This window comes from Mustela erminea, chromosome 17 (genome assembly GCF_009829155.1).
Source record: "Mustela erminea isolate mMusErm1 chromosome 17, mMusErm1.Pri, whole genome shotgun sequence".
Classification (NCBI taxonomy): Eukaryota; Metazoa; Chordata; class Mammalia; order Carnivora; family Mustelidae; genus Mustela; species Mustela erminea.
The window spans coordinates 44,633-69,620 of NC_045630.1; the positions used below are offsets into that span (position 1 = coordinate 44,633).

The 24,988-nt window shown below is 57.3% G+C and overlaps 1 protein-coding gene across 2 annotated transcripts in view; it reads left to right on the plus strand.

Moving 5' to 3' along the window:
* Positions 1 to 2,337: 2,337 nt before the first annotated feature.
* RCSD1 (RCSD domain containing 1) overlaps positions 2,338 to 24,988 on the plus strand; it is a 56,450-nt gene continuing 33,799 nt past the window's right edge. Inside the window, exons 1-2 of one of the 2 annotated variants that reach the window (XM_032318742.1) lie at positions 2,339 to 2,741; positions 3,062 to 3,191. In XM_032318742.1, the coding sequence (XP_032174633.1) occupies positions 2,659 to 2,741; positions 3,062 to 3,191 (213 nt within the window). In that variant the 5' untranslated portion in view covers positions 2,339 to 2,658. Of the gene's footprint in view, positions 2,742 to 3,061; positions 3,192 to 24,988 lie in introns of both variants that reach the window. The other variant, XM_032318745.1, reaches the window with a different exon arrangement.

The following is a 24,988-nucleotide window of genomic DNA, read 5'->3' on the forward strand; positions in this document are numbered from 1 at the left end:
ATTTTCAACTCTGTTCCTCAATGATAGTCACTTAGGGCAAAATTAGCTGTTTTGTTTTTGCCACATTCCCAGAATTTAGAGCTGAAGTGTATGCATGCGTATATATTATTTTTTTGAGTTAATATTTGCAGTCATGAAAGAATATTTGTTTCTTGCTCTTCATTTTAGAAACGGATGATCAGCAGTATGGTGTGGCCACCAAGAGCTGATTGATTGAGCTCCTGACAATTCTGCTCAAAAACTCATGGAGTTACAGCTTAACTTATCATGGTCTTCATGATCTTTTCTCCCAGTGGGTCTTTTCTTTCACTGGAGACCCATCTATGGAAAGGGTTTTGTCTTTGATTTGATGACAAAGATTCTCCTAATTTGCTCCACTTCCTTACGCACTCATTCATTCACCAGATACCCCTCAAGGACCTGCTTTGTGTCTATGGCTGCCCATGGTAACAAGGGCTCCACGACACACACACTCCCCTGCCCCGGCTACGCGTCTAGTGTTCTTTGTTCTTCCTTCTGCACTGGCCTCTACTTACTGCTTGGCTGGTCAGACAGCAGGGGTGTCTGAAGGGGGCACGGGAGAAAGTAAAGGAAGTGGGTCCTGATGAGAGACAACGAGCCCCCCAGAGAGGAAGGGGAACAACCCTCTCAGAGCCACTTTCCCTTCCCCTTAGGCTGTCACAAGAGCAGCAAGTCACAACCCCAGGTGACCCAGCAAAAATAGAGTATTTACCAGCTGGGTTGTGTCCGTTCTGGCTTCTGGGGATATTCTGGAGGGGCAGGAGGGAGAAAGAAGGGGAGCACAGCCCCACACACGCTCATGGCTGCTGAAGTGAGCGCAGGGCTGTGCCGTCCTCCACCCTCTCTCCCTGGTTTCCACTCCTTCCTCTAGTGAAGGCCTCTGCCTGGGCCCCAGAGAGCCCCGCAGCCGCTTTCCACTCTGCAGGTCCCAAGACCCCAGAACATGGCAGAGATGCAGCTTGATTGCGCTTTGAGCCACGGGCTCTCGCTGGGCAGGGGAAGGCGTGAGCAGGGCGTGGGTGCAGCTGCGAGGTACTTCGGCGGCTGTGACGCTCTCTGGGCCTAACGGTTTCCGGTGGGTAGGCACTTCCGCCCTCCTGTTTCTGAAGCCAGAAACCTGTGCTGGGGCAGCCCCATTCTGAGCCCAGCAGAAGACGAGATAGAGGCAGAGAGACAAAGGCCCCACGAGCCAGGGTTAGGAGACATGGTAAGAGACGGTTCTGTCACCCGCTCAGTCCTGCACCTTTAAAAGGAAAACAGGCACGGGAGCAAGTACATACTGTGCGGTGCCAGGAAACGTCCTTCCGTGCCGCCAAGGGGACACACCCTTCATTCCTGGGGGCACGGGGCCTTTCATGGGTCCCCAGAATGCCCTGCCCTAAATAGAAGAAAGATCTGGTCCCTATTTATTTGAGCTTGTACACAAAGCTGAGCAGTATTAAAACAGCTACTCTTCTCAGAGGCCGACTGAACTGTATCCGCGAGGAAGCTCAGGATCAGGGGTTAAATGACTTGTCAGAGGAAGCCCAGCGAGAAAGGAGCAGAGCTGGAATTCAACCCACTGTCCGTTTCCGAAATTGAGGTCTTGCCCCTATATTCAGACCTGGAAAACACTTCGGCATTTAGGCTGTTCGTGTTTTAGAAAGTCAGGCTTTCTGCAGGTTCTATGATGGGAAGAAGGTCATGTTGCTAAGACTGGCACCCGAAGCAGCAGTCTAAGTGCCCAGGGGACACCAGTGGTGTTGGAAGGAACGGCTGCATCAGAGCAGTCCTAGAGCAGTCCTTCCTCCCGCGAGCAAACTCCCCACTTCTTTGCTTTCCGGGATTCTCCCTAGGTTTCCCTAACAGGGCTCACTGTCGCCCACCCTCCTGCTGCTCTCTGACACTGTTCGCCCTCCCTGCTGGGCGCGACCGTGGGTGAGGCCTTGGGGATGGGAGCAGGGCTGGCCGACGCGGCGGGACACCGAGGCGGGACACCGAGGCGCCTCTCCCTGCCAGGCAGTCCCTTCCATTCGCAGTCCTTGCAAGCATCTCCCCCTCTTCTCTCCGTCCTGGGGGTGGGGAGGGGGCGGGGGATCCAGAAGGGGCACTTAGAGCTGGCGGCCAGTACACACGCTGGGAGCAGAGAAAGAACTTCCTGCAGATTCCAGGTCCCGCACCAGCCCCTCCCACGCAGCCTCCTTCTGTTCTTCAGCCTCTGCTGGGACAGCCCTGCGGGAGGGCTGCTGTGCTGGGTCTTACGGGAATCTGGAATCGGAGGTTCAGGGTCCCGCCCTTTACTCTATTTAATAGGAACGGCGAAAAGGCCCTTTAGCGAGCAGCTTGTGGGAGCTGAAATTCCCACAGATTCCAATGCATCCACCAAATCAGGGGGAGGGAAAAAGATGTAATGCTACAAGGGACGTGAAAATCCTTGCTTGGAGTCCCTGTGCCCCGCCCCCCGCCCCGCACACAGCCGAGAGGCGGACGGAACGAGAGGGGTTTCCTGCAAACGCGACCGTGCGCGTGGGAAGGATAAGGGATGAAAAATAGGAAAGGGGGTCCCGTGGGTCCCACGCGGAGCGCTGGAGGCTCGGTGGGAAGAGCTCCCGCCTGAGAGACGCAGCCGCATGCGGGGTCTCCCGCTCCCACGCAAGGATGCCCGGAACCCCGGGTGTGACCTGGACGCCGCCGTGTCTTTCGCACGAGGAGGTCGCACGTCAAGGAGGGAAAGAGAAAAGGTGACGAGAATGGAAGAGCGGCTTGGCGCTGAGGGCAGGACGAGCGCATTGTAGCGGGCGGGCAGCTGGGGAAGGGCGGCCGCGGGGCCGACCCCAGGGTCCCGCAGACACTTGCGCGGGCGCGGGGCAGACGCCTGTCCCATCCCCATGTTTGGGCAGATGAATGGAGTCGCGACTCCCCCGCTCGAGTCCTGCCCTGGGAGGGGACAGTATCTGTTTAGATTTGTGTCTAAATTTAAACCCCGATCGCCGGCCTCCCTCCCCCGCTCCCCACCCCTTCCCCCTCCCGCGGCCTCCCCCTTCCTCGTGCTCTCGCGCAGGGCCGGGCCGCCCGCAGTCCCGAGCGAGGCAGCCGCGCGCCGCCGCCCCTCACCCAGCCGGGCCCGGGGCGCGGAGCCGAGCGCACAGCGAGCGCGGCCGCCGCGGAGCCCGCACCTGGAGGCCATGGAGGTACGGCGCGCGGGGCGGCGGGCGCGCGGGGCGGCGGGGGCGGCGGGCTCAGGGGGGCGGCGGGGGCGGCGGGCGCGCGGGGCGGCGGGCGCGCGGGGGCGGCGGGGGCGGCGGGCTCAGGGGGGCGGCGGAGGGGGCGGGCGGCGGGGGCGCGGGGGCGGCGGGCGCGCGGGGGCGCCGCTGCGGGGCTCCGGCCGGGCTGGAGGGCGCGCGGGGCAGGGGCCGCGGGCGCGCCAGGTGTTGGCCTCAGGACCTCTGCGCCCCCGAGTTAGAAAGTGAGTCCGCGCGCGGGCAAACATGCGGGGCCAAAAAAAGAAAAAGAAATCGTGGCGAAGCAGAAACCCAGGGTCTGAAGAGGCGGGCGCTGGGCGAGAAGCAGACCCGGCGCCGCGGGCGCTTCTGGGCCGGGCTCCGGGCTTCCCTCCCGACGGAGCAGTGACCTTTAGGACAGTCCTCCCGCTTCCCGAGCCCTCTCTGTCCGCCACATCTTCCGGAACTCTGGGAAAGCTCGGCTCGGGGCAGCCGGCCCCGCGCCTGCTCAGCCCCTGCCTCCCCAGCCGGGCCGCCGAGAGGGTTAGGGCCGCATCTGCGGGGCGCCCCGGGGTGAGCACCCGCCGCCCGCTTCCCTGCGGCTCCGTCCTGGTGCTGCTCCCGCCTCCAGCCTCCGTGCGGTGCGGGCGTCCCCCCCAGTGCAGGGGCGCCCGCTGTGCTCCCCTGTCCCGCCCTCCTCCCAGTTCCGAGGCTTCCGCCCATTTCCCCTGGAAACAGAGACCGGACGTCTAGCCCTGAGCGGGTCTTCACGGGAGGGGACTTTGGGAACAGACGGAAGGAGAAGGCGCAAATGTTCGGCAGCTGCTTAGGTGATTCCCACCCACAATCCAGAGGAAGACCGTTGCTCCTGGGGCTGTAGCCCGCAGCAGTCACGACTCAGTGTCCTTCCGGTCTCGCTGCAGGCTCTGCAGCCCCGGAGGCCTGGCTGGCTCTCCTGAGCCATGACCCCGGCTGGGCCTGTGAAGCCCTGTGACTCTGCAGGGCTCTGGGTCTGTCTTGAGCAGGCACCCTACACTCAGACATCCCGTTGCACTGGTTGTCTTCGAGGAGCAGGGTCGTCTTCAGGGTGCCCCTAGAGTGTGGGATCCGCCCTCCAGAGAAACACTGATAAGCCTGGGAAGCTCGTGCAGATCAGGGCTGGGGAAGGGCACGGGGCCCCACAAGGCAAAGCTCCACAGGTGGCTTCCGGGTCTGCCCAAGTGCTCCAAGAGCAGAGCATCAGGGTTGTCCCCGCTGGCTACAGCTTTGGGGCGGAGGAGGGAGATGGCCCCGAGTGGGGCGCTCAGCTTGTGGGGGGCGGGGGGGCTGTGAATGAAGGCTCCCAAAGCAGTGGCTTGAGAAGTGGATTCCCTCCTCTGGGAGAGTACAGGAGGCCTGAGCCCCTAGGCTGGAGGTTGGGTATGACATAAGACCCATCTGGTATCTTGCAGAAATGGACTGGGGATAAGAGCAAAGCAAGCCTTAGGCTTAAAAGCCTGTTGCTGCTTGGGGGCCAAATCCGAGTGTGAACTTTGCTCCAGGAAGACAATGGCACTGCCCTTCTCTCAGGTCCTCTCTCAGCTGAGGAAGGAAGGTGTGTGGCAGAGGCCCTGAACTGTCACCTGAGCGACTTCCTGTGTGGCTGGGGCCGGGGAAAGGCCAGGCCCTCCGGTCTACAAAGGGAGCGGGGTAGTCGCTGCTGGGGGATTTTCCCAAGCCGGGGCTGGGAGGGAACCGCTCAGTCAGCCAGGAAGCCTGTCCGTTGCGGGGGTTTGCGCGGGGCACGGATTGCTGATTGGCAGTGACTGCTTTTGAAGTTTCTTTGTCAAAACGACTGAAAAAACAGTGCAGCCCCTAGCTCTGGAGAAGGAAGTGAAGAAACGGACAGGCTGGGGAAGTGGCGGTTCGTAGCCAGGAAGTCGACTTTTCCTGGTGGGACATGATATGCGGGAGTGGGGTTGGGGAGCTCCTGGCAAACCTCAGAGCAAACCCCTCTTTTGGGAGGTGAAACCCACTGTTGAGGCAAGAAGGCCCCTCTCTCTCTGGGGAGAGACTGACTTATATGACTTCTCAGTATGAGGAATTCAAACCGCATCAACAAGGCTTACTCAACATTCATTCTCTAGAACCAGCCTACCTCGTGCAAGTCTTTGGGAACCCTGTTCTTTTTTTCTTTTCTTTTTTTTAAGCCACTGTTATCGATATCAGTCATTACTTCAGCCCTCATTAAGCCCTCTGGAATAAACAAGATAAAGATGTCTTTCAAAAGCTCACAATGCGGTAGGCCAAATGAGGCTTACTAGATCCTGTCATGTATGTGTTCTCAAATGCGTGAGTGCCAAACGAATGACTCCTGCCGATCATGAGTATTCTGGTGTTTTGAGGTGAGACCTGGCCGAAGCCTTCAAAGAAAGCTGGGTGGTGAGGAGGCAAGCAATGGGTACGGGGAGAAGATGCCAGCTCTGTTCAGGAAAGTGGGCCAGCTGGCTGGAGAGGAAGGCAGGGAAGCATCAAGGGAAGAAAATGAAAGTAATAAGATAAAACCACAGGGCCTCCAAGTTAGTGGATGCTGGCCAAGTGGGTGAGTGGGAGCTGGAATCCAAGCCATCTGGACGAAAGGGTTACTTTTTCTTCATACAAAGTCTCCTTGTCTAGCTATGCCCCCAAAAGGGTGCCTTTTTCTAATTCAGACAGAGGCCAGCTGCAGGCCTCCGAGGCCAGAGAGTGGATGGCCCTGGGTTCTACTCTGCAGAGAGCAGGAAACTCCACAGGGCCTTTAGGAAGATGGCGGTCATGAGGAAGCAGAGATGGACTGGCAGAAATGCCAGTTCCTAGAGTGAGCAAGGGAACCAGGCCGAGACGCTTCTCTGAGTGTCCACACTGCTTCCGCCTTCAAGAGAGAGTAAGGATAGAAAAGAGGGAAGAGTAAAGACCATGTGTCAAAGGAGAAATCAGAAATGACCACCATGCTTGAGCTCACAGGGTGCCCAGAAGCGTTGAGCTCCCCAAGACACCAAGGGGAAGAGCGCAGCTTTGACGTAAGCCCACACGCCTTTCGTAAGCGAGATCTGTCCTGTGGGTCTTCCGGCCTCCAGAGACGCGCACAGTGCCTCCAGTCACAGTCACCTCACATCTCAGGAGAGGTTTGCTTGGTAAATGAATTACCAGAAACAGGGAACTCCTTGTCACCTCAGTCCACATCTCCAGTGCCGCCGCCTTGGGAAGCCTTCCCAGATGCCCTCAGACTCTGCAGCTGTCTCCCCGGAGCACTTTGTGCAAGCGGGATCCCAGTACTAGGCGCACTGGTCATCGTCTGCCCCGCTGGCTCTTTCCCTGGAAGGCCCAACAGACACTCAGTAAATGCTTTCTGAATGACCAGAGATTGATTAACGATGGGGAGAAGATCAGATTTGTTTTAAAAAGCAAGGTTTAAAAAAAAAAAAAAGCAAGGTTTAGGTATATTGGTTTTGAAATGCTCAGCGTCCCACGAGAAATACAGGCCTCCGTATTGCTCAGATCTCTCTCTGTCAGATGTCCCCTGATGTACTCGAGTTTCTCTGGAGCGGCTGACGGGCCCATCGCTGTGGACGGAGCCGGAGGAGTACATCAGAGAAGGAGCAAGAGGCGTAGGACACCGAAGCAAATTAATGTTCTTAGTTGTTCAGCTGTAAATCGTAGGCTCTACGAAATAGCTGGCAAAGAATTTTAATCTTCACGGATGAAATCCTTCATTTGCTCGGTGACTAGTAGAGACATGAAAATTAAACTTGTGTCCCACAACCACATGTCTGCTATTTAGGTGAATGTCTGTGACTGAACTTTCTTGCCACTGAACAGATCATTAATTTCTAGTTTGGATGGGATGATTCCTTTCCTCTGAGGCTACGCCCGGTCGTGTCCAGATATCTTTTGTTCCTCATCTGTTCACGGAGCGTTTATTCATGCTGGACCTTGTGTGTGAATGTTACGCAGAGACTACGGGGCTGTCATGTCTGTTCCTCCTCGCGGACTGTCGGTATCACTGACGATTAGAGGGAGGGAGGAAGGGGCGGAGAGCCTGTGTGACCCGTGTGGGTCCCTGTGTACAGAATGTGTTCCATTTGTAACCTACTTTTAAACTGATTTTTTTAAATTTCATTAAATTTTTTTTACCCCAATTTCACCAGCAGCCTTTGCTGTTTTGGGACCCACCCTCTCACGGAGCCACCCATTGGCGGCTGGCTGGAGCTCGTGGGTCATGGTTAGGGATCGCATGACGTCTGGAAGCTGGGGTTCAGCTCGGAGGACTTGTGGGTGTCCCCGAGCACCCTGGCATTCCTGCGTGGCTCCCGGGTGCTCAGCGGGACCCTTGAAATAACACTGGCTTCCACTTAACCGCCACCTTTCTCTCGCCGGCCTGCAGTGACAGGGGGAATTGGGGGCAGCCCAGGCCCCATGTCCCTCCCGGGAGGGGTGAGTGTGCATTCCTGGGGATGGAGTCAGGTTTCAGAGCCTGATCCGCGTGCCTCCTCCTGCGAGCCAGAGCAGGAGTTCCATGGGAAATCAGACCGTGGGTAGCTCAGCGGCCCCGTCATCTTATCAGGGCCGCGGGTTCCAGAGAAATCTGAAGACGGCCTTGCCTTCCTCTAGTAATAGCTTCAGGTTTGACCAGCACCGCTCACTCATTTCAGAGCTGCGGGTGGAAGGAAACCTTCTCTGGCCACCCTGCCACGTCGGGAGGGCGAAAACTAGAGGCTGCCGCGCCAGAGAGCCGGCAGCTCGGGCGTGGCTAGCCATGGGGGGCCGTGCGGCCTGAGCCGTAAGAAGGAAGGTGACGTTTCATCCCAGAGCAGGGTCCACCGCGCGTCTGGCCTTCCGGGCGTTATGCAGACATGTTCGTCCCTCTGCGCGAGCGGATGCGAGGACCCTGCGGACACAGGGCTCGGGCTTGGTGGCCACCATCAACCTCACTGCGCTGGGGCGCTCCAGGAGCTCCTCTTCTGAACAGATCCGCCCTCGTGCCGTGGTCATGGCAGCAGTGAGCGCCCCGTCTTCTGTCTTTCGGGCACCTGTCTTCTGGGAATTGTGGAAAACGAGCACCGAGCCCGTGAGGCCCCCCCAGATCCTTTCCTGAGAGGAGGGCTTCCAACCACTGCCGTCAGCAGCCCCAGGAGCTCCCCGGGAGGGAGCAGACACTCCAGAGAGGCTATCAGAACCCGTCCCTAGTGGATAACGTTGGCGCCCCAGGCAGGGAGCGTGGTGGAATCCGGGATGCTGGCACTTGACGTTCTCTCCAACCAAGAAGCCGAGCGTCTGCTTTGCCAGTGTCCCCAGCTCTTCGTTCAGAAACCGCTTGTGCCGTATCAAGGCCTCCCTCCTGGCCTCAGGGTAGCAATCACAGGCTTTCCCAGGCTGGCTCTTCGATGACTGACTGCTAACAAGTCACAGGGCAGGGCCCCTCGCTCTTCAACGAGGTGCAACAAACAGGCATTGAGGTCAGGCTCTGGGGACACAGAGCTGAATGCCTCACTCCGCCGGGCCTTGAAGAACTCGGGTCTAGGAGTGGGGCAAGCGCCTACCAGGTGAGTTTGAGTGGTCTGAGCTCCCAAGGACAGAGGATGAGTGGTATACACAGCCCAAGGTTCAGGAGGACTTCCTGTTAGGGGCACTTTCTCAGTTAGGTCTTGAGGGATGAGTAGGAGTTCTAGTGCAGAAAATTGGGACGAGCACTCCAGACAGAGGGAGTGACAGGAACAAAGCCTCTGGCCAAGAGATGACACGTGTGTCTGGGGACTCCCGCAGTTTGTTTCTGGAGGGCAAAGCAAGGTAAAGGGTTTGAAGTTGGGGGACTGGATGGGAGACACAGAGAAATATAAGTTCCAGTTCCTGCCTCAAAGGAGCTCTCTTCTGTTTGGGGAAATAAGACGCGCACACGTGATGTACGAAATACAAGATACTATCTTGGTAAGTTCTCGGGTATGTAGGAGTTCGAAGTCAGCTTCTCTCATGGCAGCCAAAGAAAACTTGCTTCCTCTGCTGGGGATTCCCCGGCCCCCCAAATATGGCAGCCTCCTGGCAGCCCCAGGGTGCACGACCACGGGGATTTCAACCCCGTGATGCGCACAGCCTTGGGCCTGCACCTGCACAGTGCGCTGAGGAAATCCGTCTGAAACAGGCTGCAGGCCCCGAGAGAATGTGTTTGTGAGGCTCGCCCGAAGCCACCCCCAGGGAGCTCGCCTTCGTCAGAAAGAGGCTTCTGGGAACAGCCGTGCTCACGAGAAACCGCCTCGTCCCGTTCACATGTCTACCGCAGCCCCACTCATTCCTCCCACCGTGGCCGCCCACCCTGTGCCCGGTCTGAAAAGCTGGTGCCAGGACAAGCTGAGGTGGGCCCAGCAGCAGCAGCCGGTCTGGGCCGGGTCCTGCAAACCCAGCAACAGAAACAGGAAGCCGGGCCTTGTGGCTGCTGTTACACAAGCCCAGCACTCACACCAGAGGTCCCCGAGAATTTGTGTGTCACAACAGGCCACAGAGGGCTGCAGGCCTCCTCGGGGCCTCCCCTCCGACCCCCACCGGCCACAGTTCACTCCACAAACGTGAGCTAAAGGGACAGCTCCCCCACCCCCGCCCCAACTCTGAACTATGTTCCCAGGCTCCAGGCCCCTGGCTCGGCTTGCTTTTGAGGTCCGTTTCCATGGATAGTGGGAACCGCTGCTGAGCAGCCACATCGATGGCAGTGAAAGTCCTGTTCCCTGCGTTTTCCAGATATGGGTGCTGGGGCTTCACATGATTATGTGCCCAGCGCCTGAAGGGACTCCCGGAGAGCCAACGCTGGAACCCACCGTGTTGGGTGGGTTTTCTCCTTTCTCCTCGCTGGGGAAGCTTTGGCCACCCGCGTGACGTCTGTGTGCTCCCAGGGAGACCACAGGCCCCTGGGCCCGGCCTGTCTTCCTCCAGCCCAGGGCCAGCCCGCAGTGGAGGCCGGGTGACAAGGCACGTCTTACAGAGTCACTCTGAGCCCTCCCCAAGTATCTGAAAGGCTTCTGGAAGGTTCCAGCTGTATTTCTCGGGGAAACAAGTGAAAACGTTCATGGCAAAAAAAGGAAGTTTAAATACAAATGCAATTTTAAGGCTTCGAGTTTGAAGAGCAAGAAGGAATGTTAGCGATTTCTGCAGTTCCCTCACTTTAAAGATGAGGAGACGTCACGTAAATGCTCACAAGTGGTCACTCTCTCAGCCGGCCAGTGGCCAAGTCGAGCCTCAGACGCAGGCGTCCCCGCCCTCCGCCCAAGACGCTCCCCTGCACAGGCCGCTGTAGATCCGTGTGTGAAAATCCTCGTTACTGTCTCACGGCCCCGTTTCTGTGCGCCGTCTCCTCGAGGCTCTCCCAAGGCCTGGGCGGGGCTCCGTTTTCGAGGCTTCACCTAGCAAGCAGCATTATTTCTGGGGTGACACACGCAGGGAGAGGAAGGGCTTTTGTTGTCATCCTTCTAGCTTGTGAGGGCAAACGGTCAGGGCTAAGGCTGGGGGGCCCAACCTCGCAGGCACCGCTCCTACTAGCCTTCCTGGGGGGTCTTCCTGGGACGGACACTGACCCGTTGCCCAGTCCTGCCTGAATCCTCTCCTGAGCGTCTAAACTGGAGAATACCAAGGTTGGTGCCAAGCCCTTGTGTTTTCGGGGGGATGTGACTGGGAGCCCCAGCCTGCAGCAGAATCCCAGCGTACTGCCCTCAGGGAGAACCTCGAGCTTCCGTGTGTGTAGGCAGAGGAGTTTGCCAGCCATTGGTGTGGAGGCAGAGGAGTTTGCCAGCCATTGGTGTGGAGGCAGAGGAGTTTGCCAGCCATTGGTGTGGAGGCAGAGGAGTTTGCCAGCCATTGCTTGGCTCAGAACAATAGGAATCTATCCTCCTGGTGCTGGAGCCTGGATACTTGACAGTGTCCCAGGGCCACGGTCCCCACCAAGGCTCGAGGGGAGATGCTGTCCCGCGCCTCTTCTAGGTCCTGGCGGCTGCTGGCTTCCTGGGCTTGTGGCCACAGTGTGTCTCTGCCCCGGGCTCACTTCACCGTCTCCGTGTGCTGCTCCTAAGGAACGTGTGTCACTAGACGCAGGAGTCACACTGATCATTCAGGGGGATCTCCACACCTTGAATCCATAAGCCTTTACCAAACATTCACAGGTTCTGGAGACTCGGGTGTGACCATATGTTCTTGGGGGCCACCACCTAGTCCACGACAACAGGCAACTTGCTGTCTGTCGTAGGGACAGGGGACTTGGGGCTTTGACAGAGGGAATCCTGGATTATTGCCAGCATTAGGGTGGCACCACCGTCTCTGTCACTGCCCGCGAGTCAGTTACCAGCGAATACTCATGGGCGTCTGCCCTGTGACTGATTTCCTGCCCTTGGGGTAACCTACAGCACCCGTATTGGGGTGGGTCCCAAACACGGTCCTCGTGGGATGCAGGATGCTAGGGAGCGTCTCCGTGGGGCTCCAAGGATCGGCGCCTCCTGGTCCGGTCTCTTCCCCGTGAGAAAAGCACAGTGTTGGCAGGCTGGGCAGAGCTACTTAAGATCATCCGGGATCATCCCCACCTTCAGAAAGAGTTGTGCCTAGCAAGGTTATAAAGTTGCTTTTTGTGCGATCTCATTTGATGTTCTGCTGTCAAATCCCTTATTCTTGATCCGTCCTTTATTCGTGTATTTAAGGACACGTTTTCAGCAGCGTGTCCGTGAGGAGTGGGGCTGGGGGCTCTGCTCGTTGCTGTCCTTCCCCTGGGACCCAGGTCGACAAAGCAGCTCCCACATGGAGCACTGTCAGTTGTCATGGCGGATGGAGGGGAAGTTCCGGAAGCTTCTCCCTGGCTGCAGCTCCGGCCCGGGAGGGTCGGAAGTAGCCCACAGCTACACTCAAGCACAGGAAGAAGGAAGGGCGACCCTCCCGTGTGCCCTAAATGAGGAGAGCGGTGACAGTTTCGTGAGCATGGGCGGTGCCCGGGGGAGTCTCACAGGACTTGCAGAGGAGACGCCCGTGGAGCTGGGTCTGGAGGGGAGACTGCGGCGTCCGGGTGACGAAGGCGTGAAGACTGTGGAGGAGAACTTGGATCCGAGCCGCTCACAACCACTCACACGACTCCGTGGTCGGAGGTATTCGTCCTGATGAAAATGAAGGCTGCTTCGCAAACACAGAGAGTGTTTTCAGCGATTTTAATTCTTCTCTGTACTTTGGGACACGCCGGGAGGGGCAGGGAGGTGGGAGGGGCGCCGTGGGTGGACACGCACTGTTTCTGTGGGAAGACAACACCGGTCAGATATAAACATCAACCATTAGGGGCAACTGTTTGCAGTGTTTCTCAAAGAACAAATAAGTAAAAAAAAGTTTCAATGTTTTTCAGACATCTTAGCCCTGGAAGAGCTAATTCCACAGACCGTGCCATCCAGAGCTTATAGCCACCGTTTTTGATTTGGAGGTACCCCCCCCCACCCCAGCAGTGAACAGGGAATCTATGCTTTTTTTCCTGCATGTCCTTACAAAACAGCCAGAATTTGAATTTTTGCATAACCCGTATACACAAGCCCTGCCCTCTGTGCTTAAGGAAAGGTCAGGGAAGGCCCGCAAAGACACTGCAATGAGGCGGTAAATTTTGAAGGGACAACAGACCTCTCTCTGCCCTCTGTCCCCTCGGGTTTTCGTTTTCCGATCATGGCGTCTGAAATGGGTCGACAGGGTTGCCGTGTGGACAGAGAAACCATGAAACCTGAGTTTGGGTTCAGAGTCCCTAACTGCTTTAGGGCCCTGGCTTGTGTCTCCATCTGTAAAATGGGAACCCGTTTTACTTACCTTCTAGGGCTCATTTGAGAAGGAAGTAAGATCATGTGAGATATTAAAGAAATTATGAAACTGCCCTGGAACTTAAAACTATCCCACGGATGTAAAATCCTGGCAGTATTGTTATTAATATTTATTAAGAGGACACTGTGGAAAGTCGTAACATCCCTGAGTGTGTCTTCTGGAGGAAGGTTCTGGTGTTCTCTGTGCCTAGTGGGAGGTGGCAGAGAGAGTGTGAGAAGGTGACACTGGTGACTATGGCAGAGCTAAGGCTTCCTCTCTAGGTCAGAGGACGCACAAAGTGGTAAAAAGAAAAGCAGTTCTACCACACTTTCTTTTTACAGCACTCCCCCGTAGCTCTTCAACGAAACAATGAGTTCTGAAAGCTCCATCATTGGCGCTGGTTCTCCTACAGTGAGCATAGTAGGTTCTCAACGCACACTTCTGAATGAAGACCAGAAGGCAGACTATGCACAAAGTCGGCAGGGATAAGAGTTAAGAGTGCAGGCCCGGGGGGGTCACCCAGCTGGCTTTGAATCCTGATTTTTCCCAGTTCCTACTAGCTGGGGACCTCTCTGTGCCTCGGTTTTCCCATCTGCTAAACGGAAATCAGAGTAAGTACTTAAAGGATTAGGGTGTTCTGAGGATTAAATTAGTTAAAGATTTGTGTCAGGTGCTTAGAACAGGGCCTGGCACGTACGAGGAGTGACGTGATTGTTTGCTGGGATACAGAAGTCAGTTTCTATAGCCATTTAACAGAGGACAGCCTCCCCTGCTCTTCCCGCAGCTTTGACTGAGACCCAGATGGACAGGAGGACATGCAAAGTCCTCCCCCAGGAGTATGTGTGAGCAAGGGCTGGCGGATGCTGTCACAGCCCTCTGGGCCCCTGGAGGAGGCTGGTCCTCAGGGCAGTGCTGGAGCAGTAAGTCCAGACCAGAAACTGGCAAGTGGGGCTGACTGAGGCATGGAGCAGCAGATCCGGGCCGCAGGCTTCCATGGCAGCCAAAGCCTGCGGGAGGAAGGGAGAGTCGGCTGGTAAATGGGTTTCAGAGAAAGGGAGGGGAAGGCGGGGTGGGCGGGGGGGAAGCAAGTGTGTTGTGTGGGTCCATCCCGATGCGGCAGCGAGTGAATGAGGAGGGAGCCGAGGGTAAGCAGAAAGTCCAACGGCACGGCTGCCCCCCTCCACCCCGCCACTGACCTTGCGGATCTCTTCCCAGACCCGTCCTCACCTTTCCCACCGCACGGGGCGCCCCTGCTGGGACGCTGGCCAGAGTGGGACGTGGGATCTGGAGACTGCGAGCACGGCCGCAGGGACGGGAGGGTCGGGAGCTGACGTCCCCCTCGTCGGCCCGAGCTGCTGCCCGGCTGGAGGAATCCAGGGCTTTCGCATGCCAACCAGGGCATTCTGACTCTTCAGACACTTACGTTACTTGTCTTAGGAAGGATTTTTTGGCAAGAAGAATTCAGAGCAGAATGAGCTACCTGGCCCGAGGCGTAGTGAGCTGCACTTTGCCTCTCCGGTCTTTCCTGAGGCGTATCTCCAGGGACAGGCCACAGGCTCTGTCCTTAGCCCTGCTGGTTGAACACTTTTGTTAATGACTGGAATGAAAAATAGAAAGAATCCAGATGACCCACAGCCAGGATAGTTAATATGCTACGTGACATACTCAAGTTCAAAATGATTTATATGGGGTGGGAAGCTGGGCCAAAACCAACCTAATGAAATTAAACAGGGACGCACGTAGAGTCATCTGCTCGGCTTTAGGAAAAGGGTGCACGGCGCTCGGGGAGAGCCGGGGCTTACACACCCGCGTTCGTTTGCCCAGTCGCCCCGCACGTGTGTGCTGGGCCCGCTGCGAGAAGATGCTGTCGGGCTCTCAGAGGGAGTCCAGATGTCAACGGTACTCGGTCAGCGCAGGGTGCGTTGTAGTCACGGGAAGCCACATGACGCATCTGCAGAGAAAGGCAGGGCACAGGCTGTGACGGAAGCAACGAGGCTCCGGGGCTGGAGGACCTTCTCCGGGGGGAGCTTCCTCAAGGGGTCCAGCTGGAGACGGCTTCGTGGGAGGGCGACTTCAGAGTGGACACTGAACACCAGGAAGGTTTGTCTAAACAGGCAGCAGGAGTGCAGAGGCCAAGAAGCAGCGGTGTGGAGAAGCTAAGTGATGAGGAGACAGGATGACGGACGCGCACTGGCGATGCCAAGCATTCAAAGTGACGGAAATGGACGGTCTCTTAAGGGAGTGGGTGTGCATGCAAAGATGTGTATTTGCGTACGTGCACACAGAGGGGGCACGTGTGCAAACGGGCATACACTTATCCGTGCTGAGGTAACGTGTGCATGTGCACACCGAGGGGTGTGCGAGCATATGTGCGTATGTGTGTGTGTGCACCGAGGGGTGTGCAAACATATGTGCACACGTGTGTATGTGCACACAGATGGGACATGTGAACACACCTTTGTACACGTGTGTGCGCGCAGAGGGTGTGTGAGCATATGTTAATATACACGTGTGTGCACACAGGGGGTGTGCAAGCATACGTGTGTACACGTATTTGTGCACATGGGGGACACACGTGCGAATGTGCGTACACGTGTACGTGCAGAGAGGCGGCGTGTGTGCATGTGCACAAGGGGATGTGCGTGCTAAAGTGTGTATGTGTACGTGCACACGGGCTGTACATGCCTACAGGCCTGTGAGTGCTAACATGCGTGCACATGTACGTGCACATGGAATGTGTGTGCAAGAATGTGTGCGTGTACACAGGAGTGGGGAGAGGTAGAGTGGAGGCTGGCACAGACAGGATGAAACAAGGTGCTCTGCCTAGAAAGACGGCGTTGGTGATGTGGGCGTTCTTCTGTGGGAAATGAAGTCCCAGGAGAGAGGGGCTCCTGGGGTCAGGGGGCGCCGGGAGGCCATTCATCAGGGCATGGGCTGGGGGGCCGGATGGGTAGACTCTAGAGGCCAAAGCACCACGGGAGATGGCCTTGAGACTGGAGAGGAGAAGAGGCCGTGGGATCAACTGAGGGAGGGACCCCAGTGTCGGTGTTTGGGGCGGGGCGGGGTGGGGGACAGCGGGGGGAGAGTGGGCACGGTGCGCAGTGAGAGAACTTTCCGTCGGTCAGCAGGGACGAGAACGTTGGTGGTTTGGGCGGGAGAGGCTGCCTGTCCATGGAGGCCTTGGCCGAATCGGCAGGGAATCCAGTCCGGAGCTCGGAGCGGCTTGGGGCGGAGCGGCTCAGCGGCCACCTGCACAGAAGTGGTCTCCGCACAGAGGGGGCAAGGGCCGCTGCCGGAGAGAGTCAGGCCAAGGACGAGGCCGTGGACACCCCTCACCGGTGAGGGGCACCAGGAGACGTGAGGACAGAGAAGGGGCATGGCAGTGTGCGTGCCCAGGGTGGGGAGTCCGAACCCAGCATACACGTCACACAGACTAGCCCTCGGGAAGAGAAGGGCTCCGTCCCAGCTCTGCCTCTGACCCCACCAGCGCAGGACCTGCAGTCCTCTCCCTGCACAGGCAGCCTCCCAAGGTCTCACCTTGGTGGGACCCCATCTTCCCATCTCCTTTCCCCTGGTGTGTGTCACGCTCAAGGAAGGAAGGCCAAGGGACGGGGACCGTGGTAGTCCCTATGGAGAGAGTGGAGGGGCAGGGGTCAGAATGCTTATCCACTGCGCCAAGGTCTTCGGATTGCGTGTAGTGGCAGTCAGGCTTACAGGCTCCACACCCGGGCATCTGCAGACCTCCAGCCACCCCCAGGGAACGTCTGAGTACGGATGTTCTGGTTGTAATTTGTAAAATGAAGCGAAGACCGCAATTAACAAAAAATTCTCTTAGACAACCCTTGGACTTTGCATTCAGGGTTATTTGCCTTAGCTTTAAAATGTTATTTTATTATTATCAAACTAATACTGTGCGTCTTCGGGGAAAGTCATAAAAATCCGTCGTCCTGACACAACTGTTTTCCCTTTATTTTTCTTGCACGTTTCTGAGCCTCCGTGTGAATCTCCTTCATCGTTGAAAAGAAGCTAGGAAAAGCAGTTCCACTTAATGCAACTACTTCAGCTTTGTGTGCCTCTGCTACTTTCTGCCACATGTATAGTTTTTACAAAATCGTCATCAAGTCTATATCTTCTCTCTTAATACTATTTCCAAGACAACACGCCTGTTTGACATAGTCCTGTTTTCATCTTAAATATTGGAATGGTGTCTTGTCACACAAATATCCCGTAACTTATTTTGTTCTTTTTCTACTTTGGGACGCAGCATTTGCTTTCACTTTCTCCTTATTGTAAATAACAGAGCCGTAAACAGTACACGTATCTTTGTTGCTCTTCTTTTGAATCATTTCTCTGGACGCCGTTCCCCCAGTGGCATGATTAGGTCAAAGAATGTGACTTTTACGGTTCTCGGTAAGTACGGTCAGACTGGTCCCTCCCTACCTTCCCTCCTTAAAGCCTCGCGGTGCCCGTGGCACAAACTGTGGGCTCTGTGAGATGTGCCCGGAAGGGAACGTGAGCTGAGAGTGACCTGTGGTGCTGAGCTCTGTGCTCCCGGGTGCTCCCGCGGGTCCTCCCCCACCAGCAGGGAGGGGCAGGAGAGGGCAGGAAGGGTTGTGGGCACCGTGGGAAATGAAGCAATCTGGCACTTCCTGCTGCAGCAACTGCCGACGGGGGGAACCACACACTAGCGAGGGGAGGCAGAGCAGAGTGAGCAAGACGCCCCCTTCCTCCTCCAGTCCCCAGCGAGGACGCGGGAAGGATACCCTCTCGGGCGCTGCGGACTTGCTCCGAGGAGATCCCTCCGGGTCACAGACGAGAGTGGTCTGGGTTAGGCCGGAGACACACTCATTTGTCGGCTTCATAAATATTTAGTGAGTGCCCACTCTGTCAGGCTCTGGGCCAGAAACTCTGCCCACAGAAGGAGTAAAACTTGGGCCCTGCCCTCAAGGAGCTTGCAGCCTGGTAAGGAAGTCAGAAAGGTGGCAGGGATTGCCAGCGTGCGATCACCTCCCTTTCCGTATCCGTGCTCAGAACACTGACGTGGGGGGAGAGGTTTCCCAGAGGAGGTAACACCTGAGCTCAGAGGAGATGGGGAGCCTCTGCCAGAAGGACGTCCCCGCTGGGGACGCTGGGGACGCTGCGGTGGGAGAGAGGGAGTGTGTGAAGTGGCCGACCACACGAGACCCTGGGGGTCTCCATCACGCTTGGTCATGGCCACGTGAGGATTTCTCTGCAGAGGCACTTGATTCACAGTCCTGACCACGAGGCATTTGGAGCTCACACATTGCGATGTATATCGGATGTTTCTTGGGCATCACGATGAGGTTGTGGGAGAGTTAAAGCTCTCTAAAGCCCCCTCCTGGGTCGCCACCATTTGACGCTTAGCCACTGGGGGCATGGGCAGGGGATCATGCGATCCGATTTCCATCTTAGAAAGTTTGCCGTGGCTAGGGTTCGCAGAAGGGCGTGGAGGGACCGTGGCATGGGGACCTTCTGGCCAGCCCTCTGACAGAGGTCAGGCAAGCCCTGTGGAGGGAGGGGGTGGACGTGGACCCTTCCTCCCTACAGGCCTCACTGAGGACCGAGAGAGGGAGCCGCTGGTTCCAGGGGCCTGTGCTGCATGGGGATGCCCAGATGCGACCGCGGCATTTAGAAGGAAGGCCGCCCTGGGGCTGGGTTTCTAGTGTCCATAATGAGAGGTGGTTCACCTGTGCCTCCTGGGCCTGGGAAGGTACCTCGTGTGGGCTGGAGGAGAGCCGAGGGAGGCTTCATTCTAGCTGGAGAAAGCCGGGCACGGAGGGTCCGAGTTCAGGCCTCTGAACTAAATTCCATCACTGAATGGCTGTGGGATCAGATCAGTGGCTCAAGATTTGGGGTCCTCATCGGGATGATAATTCCGTCCCTGCCTGGATTATTGGGAGGATGGAAGGAAACCACGTGTTCACGGTCAACGCCTTGGAGCAGGTGCAGAGGATGCCGCAGATCCAGTGGGTCACCCCTGAGCTTTGGAAAACACAAGGAAAGATCTGGAAATAACTCGGTGGCTCAGAGAGAGGCAGGCACCGTGGAGCCTGAGAGAGGGAGGGGGGAGAGGGAGGGGTGCGCAGGGAGGGTGGGAAGCTGCGAGTCGGCTTCCTCCCCTGCTTGTGGTTTGCCTCTGGAGCTCAGAGCAGCTGCTCGATGAACGACCAGGTCCTGCCCAGCCCAGGTCACTCAGCTCGGAGGCAGGAGCCAGGTTTGAAGCCACAGTGAGGAGACCAGCTGGGGCCTGGCAGGGCTTCCGGACTCTGAGGTGTTTGGACGTCTCTGACCTGGTGCCCCCAGGGCCCCACCGGGAGCAGCTGGGTCACGGGCCCTGCTGTCCGTACCAGGGGTCCCACTGCCCCATGACTGCAGCCAGGAGCTCCCTACAACCGCCGTCAAGAGCGACATCCAGCAGCTCTGAGGACCCCTCTTCCGTCCAGTGACGTGTTCCTTGAGTTTTGGAAACAAAAGTCCCAATTAAGGAATAGCAGGGAGCAGCCAAGGTCACAATGACTGCCCAGCCAGTCTCTCTGCTTGTGTGCAGTCCAGTGGCATCGGCAGTGTGGGCTCTGGGGGAGAAGGACGTGAGGCATGTGGGTCCTGACCCCGCATGATTGCAGGAGGACACGCAGTCTGCTGCCCAGAGCGGGACGTCAGGGCAGAGCCCAGAGGGGCTTCCACAGGCCAGGAGCAGCGGCCGTGCTAGCTGGGGGGGCAGCAGCGTCTCCTCACGGCTCTGGAGGCCTTCTAGAAGCCCAGGGTCCACACGTCAGCCACGCCGCTCTCTACAGTGGCCCCTCCTCCTCCCGCACCCTCACCGGGTCTTCCCTCTCCAAGGCCGCGTCCTCATGTTTGCTTACAAGGACGCCAGTCACGCCGGATGAGGACCGACCCCAAGGACCTCATTCTAACGGAACCGCCTCCCTGAAGACTGTCCCCCAAGAGCCTTGTCCGGAGGCACCGAGGGTCAGGACGTCGCCATTCGGCCACAAATCACCCCGGCTCCAGAGCCTCACTTCCTGCTGCGGGCGAGAAAGGAAGGTCACGGCTTCTGGGGAGGTCACGGCTCCCAGCCACGGCCGCCGGCCGGAGATGGAGCTGCAAGAGGTCTGAGCGCCCGAGCGGTGGCCCAGGGCCCACCTTCCGCCCCACGCCTGGCTCCTGTGTGACCTCAGTCATGCCTGTCCTGAGGCCATGTCCTAGAAAGAGGGCAGCAGGGCAGCAGGGCACGCTGAACCCTGAGCTGGCAGGGTAGCCGCCTGGCTCTGCTCACGCTCCCGGTGCTCCCCTCACCCGGGCCTAGCTTCCGCCGCCTCCTTCCGGTACCCTCTCCTGCCCACGCAGAGTGCCGGGCTGAGGCCTGTCCCCACGGTGTTTTCCGGCTCCTCTGGAAAATTCTCCCGATTCCCTGGCTCGTAGGCCTTTGCCCATGCCAGCCTCTCTGCCTGGAACTTCCCTGCCCCTCCCCAGCGCCCTGTGGGTCGCTCTGTTACAGCAGGCCCCTCCTCCCCAGTCACCGTTCCCTTTGGGAGGCCACATCCACGGTCACCATTCCCTTTGGGAGGCCACGTCTTCCCAGCCAGGACGCAGCGTGAGGCAGGGCAGGACCGTGGCCACCACGGACCAACTCACTGGCTCTCGGCTCTGTCGACAGGGCGTCCGGAGCCTCTGACAGGGCTAGAGGGCTGAAGGGGCTGCTCCCCCCACCCCAACTCCACTCTTATCTGGGCTGGGTCCCAGATGTTTCCTCTCACACAGACAGTCACCAGCGCCCTGTTTCCAGGCCCTGGAGGAGATCCCCACCGCGGCTCCTGTTCTGCTCACGCCCCCGCCTCCTGACCCCCTTCTTATCACCGGGACTGGGGACGACTTGAGTTGAAAAGGAACGGGTCCCGTTGAAGTCACAGCCTCACCGTGGCCAGATGCTGGAGTGTATTTTTGGACAGGAGGCCTAGTGAGGGCACAAGCACTTGTCAGCTTGGAGCCAGGCCTGCCCCTGCGGAGAGAGACACTGACCAGTTGCTGCCGCAGCCGGGGACGCGCATGTCCTAATTATGAAAACTGTGAAGGACCTCAAAGCTGATGAACAATACCTTCCAAATTCACTTCTCGTCTGTGAGTTTTTTAAAGAACATTTTATTTATTTCATGCGAGCAGGGGAGGGGCAGAGGCAGAGAGAGAGAGAGAATCCCAAGCAGGCTTGACATAGAGCCCGACGCGGGACTCAAGCCCACAACCCTGAGACCATGACCCAAGCAGAAATCGAGAGTCGGGCGCTTAACCGCTGGAGCCCGCCGGGCGCCGCATGTCTTCGCCAGTTGGTACTTACACGCTTCGGTGAGCCACGCCACGGCACACAGAACACTGAACTTCTCCAGTCCTGGTTCCCTTTCTGTTCCGCGCCCGTCTGCGCCAGGAGCGTCGGGTGCCTGTCGCTCCGAATGGGTGCGTAGCGTCCACTGCCTTCGTGCTGTGGGATTGATGCTGACCATTCTCTGCGAGACAGTATTTGGTGGTTTCTAGTCTTTCACCTTTATGGAAATAGTAGGGTTATACATGATTCTGTACAAACTGCATTTTTCTTCTTGTGTCCTTAACGTCTGTTCTAAACATGGAGCGAATCGTTTTCGAGCTCCTGCCGCACGGCTGCAGACCGTCGTCCCAGGAGAGGGCAGAATTAGTCAAGATGTAACGCTAACAGCATTTTTTAAAGAAACCATCTTCCCCATCGTCCTGCCAACTCTGGCTTCTTATCCTTGTGACCTATTTTGCCCATCTAATGGCGGCGCGATGTTACCTTAGTTTAATTTGCATTTTAGTATTGACTGTCAACGTTCTGCATCCTCCCCAACGATCACTCTGCGTCAGCATTTTCTCTCTTGGCTTTGCAAGTGTCTCTGCCCCGCTGCCTTCTGGGTGCTTATTTGGCCAAGAGGTCACAGCACACACGTGCTGTGTGACTTCCCGTAGCGAACGTCCACTCCGGCGGCTTTGTCACCGCTGTGCCGTCTCTAGAGCAAGCAAGGGACTCACGTGCGGGAGTCTCTTGAGACACAGACCTTAGCCCCTCAGGAGGACTGGAGAGGAGCTGTTGGTTTCCTCTAACAGGTAGAGACCCCGAGGCCCAGGGACTTGATCCAGAACCCAGTCTTTATCCAGTGGCTGATGTCTTCAAACCAATAAATATTTGTTGCACCCCTACTATGAGCCAGCCCCTCTGCTAGGAAGGGGGGAAGCCGGTGAAGTCTGTGGTTCACGCTTTCAAGGGGAGTCACGCCCGCGACAGGGATGGACACTGCGTTGTAACCGGGGAAGTGCTATGGGAGACGGCCTCGGAGGCTTCTTGAGGAAGCGAGAAGCTGGGGCTTGGACGGACCAGAGCCCTCCAGGGGGAGGAAGTAAGGAGGAAGGTTTCCGCGGTAGCCGAACGGCATGTGCAAAGACAGAGGCATGAAAATGAGGGGTGTGCTGGGGACATGGGGGGAGCATGGGTGTGGAGTCGGCCTTCGGGGCCAGGGTCCCAGCCCTACGACAGCTCTGTCATCTTCAGGGGGTCACGTAGCCTCTCCAGGCTCCCATTCTGCCGTCCACTGCATGATGTCCGCAACGCCCGGCTGGCGGGCTGGGGACTGACCAACGGAGATCGTCCTTATCGAGCACTGGGCATCATTCTGGGCACATGCAAATGCTCGCCCTACAAGTATCAGCTCTTGTCATTGAGAAGGTGTAACTTTCAGGATGGAGGGATGGACGGGGCCTTATGTTCTCTGCTGAGATGATCGGATCATGGAGTCGAGACCACAGAGTAGGTGAGTCAAGCAAAGTCATGGTCAGACAGATTTAGACAGATTGTTGGGGCAGCAGTGGGAAGAGTGGACTAGGAGGTAAAGAGCTGAGGCAAAGAAAGCAGGCGGCCACGTTCTCTGTCCACAGTTGGAGGAGCAGAGGTGGGGACCCTCAGTGCCGTGAGCACTGTGGGAACGAGGAGGCGGGACCAGAAACGCAGATTAGGTAGAAGACAGCAACTGGACTTGGTGACCTCGTGGCTATGGAAAGGCAGGGCACACCGCCACCTGCAAGTCTGCTCCTGGGCTCCGCCTGATGGAGCCGACGCAGTGATCTCGTCCATCCTTCCAGTGGGCCCGCGGTCCCCAATCTCCCTGGCTCCCCGAGACCGGCTCCCAGGGTTAGGAAACCTGCGGAGGAAGCGCTCAGAGGCCCCTTGTTTCCCAAAGTAGCTGGAGGCTACAGCTCTCCCCAGGGAAGTAGGCTCGGCTTCCTCAGCCTCCACTCCTGCAAAAGAATCTCGGGCTTGGGGCTTGGAACCTGCTCAGGACCATCTCTGACAACCGTCTCGGGCCGGATGTCTTGGGCTGTTGAAGCCTACAGGCCAGGCACATCTCTGCCCGGGGAGGGCGGTGCTTTGCAGAGAGGAAATGGCGCAAACCAGATACTGGCTTGTTTGTTTTCCCTGTGAAGACAAGAGACCATTTGACTTTCCTCTTTTATTTATTTTTTAGGGATGAGGCAGATATTTTTAATTCCTCTAGCTTCCTGCTGTCTACAGGTATTTCCTGTGGTCTTGCTGTCAGAAAGACCAGAGCCCGGGACATAATCAGCTCTGTTTCTGAGACTGCCGAAAAGTCTCCTGCGGTGACCTGCGAGCACCACCTCACAGCCCCCCTGGGCAAGGTGGGCTGAGCACAGCCTCCACGAGCTGCGTGGGTTTTCCACCGTTCACCTGCGGTGCAGGCGGGCTCGTTCCTAAGTGCCCCTGGGGAGACATATCCATGGGGGGACGGGAGAGGAGGAAGGCTCTGGTCCCCGTTTTTGCCTCCCCAGCTGAGGTGACCTTCATGAAAGGGCTGCCCCGAGTTCCAGTAGAATCACTCTTCACTTATTTGCGGGATGGTTCTCCCGCCTCCAACCAAGTAGGACCGTCTTGTAGAACAGCTGTTGAAAAGGCAGAGTGCTTGTTTATTTTTACCCCAAAAAGTTATGCACAAACTCAAACTTTGGGGAAAACATCCTGTTTTTCACACACCCAGAGAAAGCTTTTGGTGATGGGAAGTCCTTTTACACAGTGAAGAGACTGCCCGTCAGACAGCAGCATCTCTCTCAATTTATACATGAACTTGTGGAGCCTCATATCTGTCTTGTACGAGGACTGGGACAAGTATTTATGGAACGCTTTTATGACACAGCGTCCCTCGTAGAACCTGCACCGCCGTTCTGTGAGCTGGCTTTACTGGCCCATTGTACCGAACAGGAGACTGACGCTCGGGATGGGTAAGGGGTGTCTGGTCGCTGCCGAGGGGCTGGGACAGAAATCTACCAGGTCCCTCCCTCATCCTGTCTGCAGTGCACCCTGACCCCCCTTAGAAGTCGACGAGGAGGTGAGAATCCCTGAGATAGTATTTGACATTGAGAGCAATGAATCCGTGACATCCTAAAAGAATTACAAAGAAATTCACATAATAAAAACAAAAATGCCTCGTGGGATTATCCAGGAAAACAGGTCAAATAGGATAAAACATTGTTCCCATAAATCAGAAGTTGCAAACTCCCAGATCCCATGCTGCAGGAGGACATGACCTCCCCCCATGAAGCAGGGGTTTCTCCCACCGCCCCCCCAAGTACCCCCGCCCCGCCCTGCCCACACCCGTGCGCTGCCTGCCTGGCCTCTGAGGGCACTGGGGTTTGCAGAGCCCACCCTCGGTGATGTGGGAGGGGGGCACCGAGCTGCACCTGGAATCAGAGCAGGTCTCGCCCACCGGGAGCGTCTCCCGTGGACTCTGAAGGCGGTGGCGGCTCCCCGGGGGCCAGTGGCGTTCTCAGAGTGGCCGGTCCTGGTCAGAATTCACACCGTCGATATCCAGCGTGCAAACAGACTTCAGAGAAGTGAGGGTGGCTGTGTTGTGACAGAGGCAGCCTGG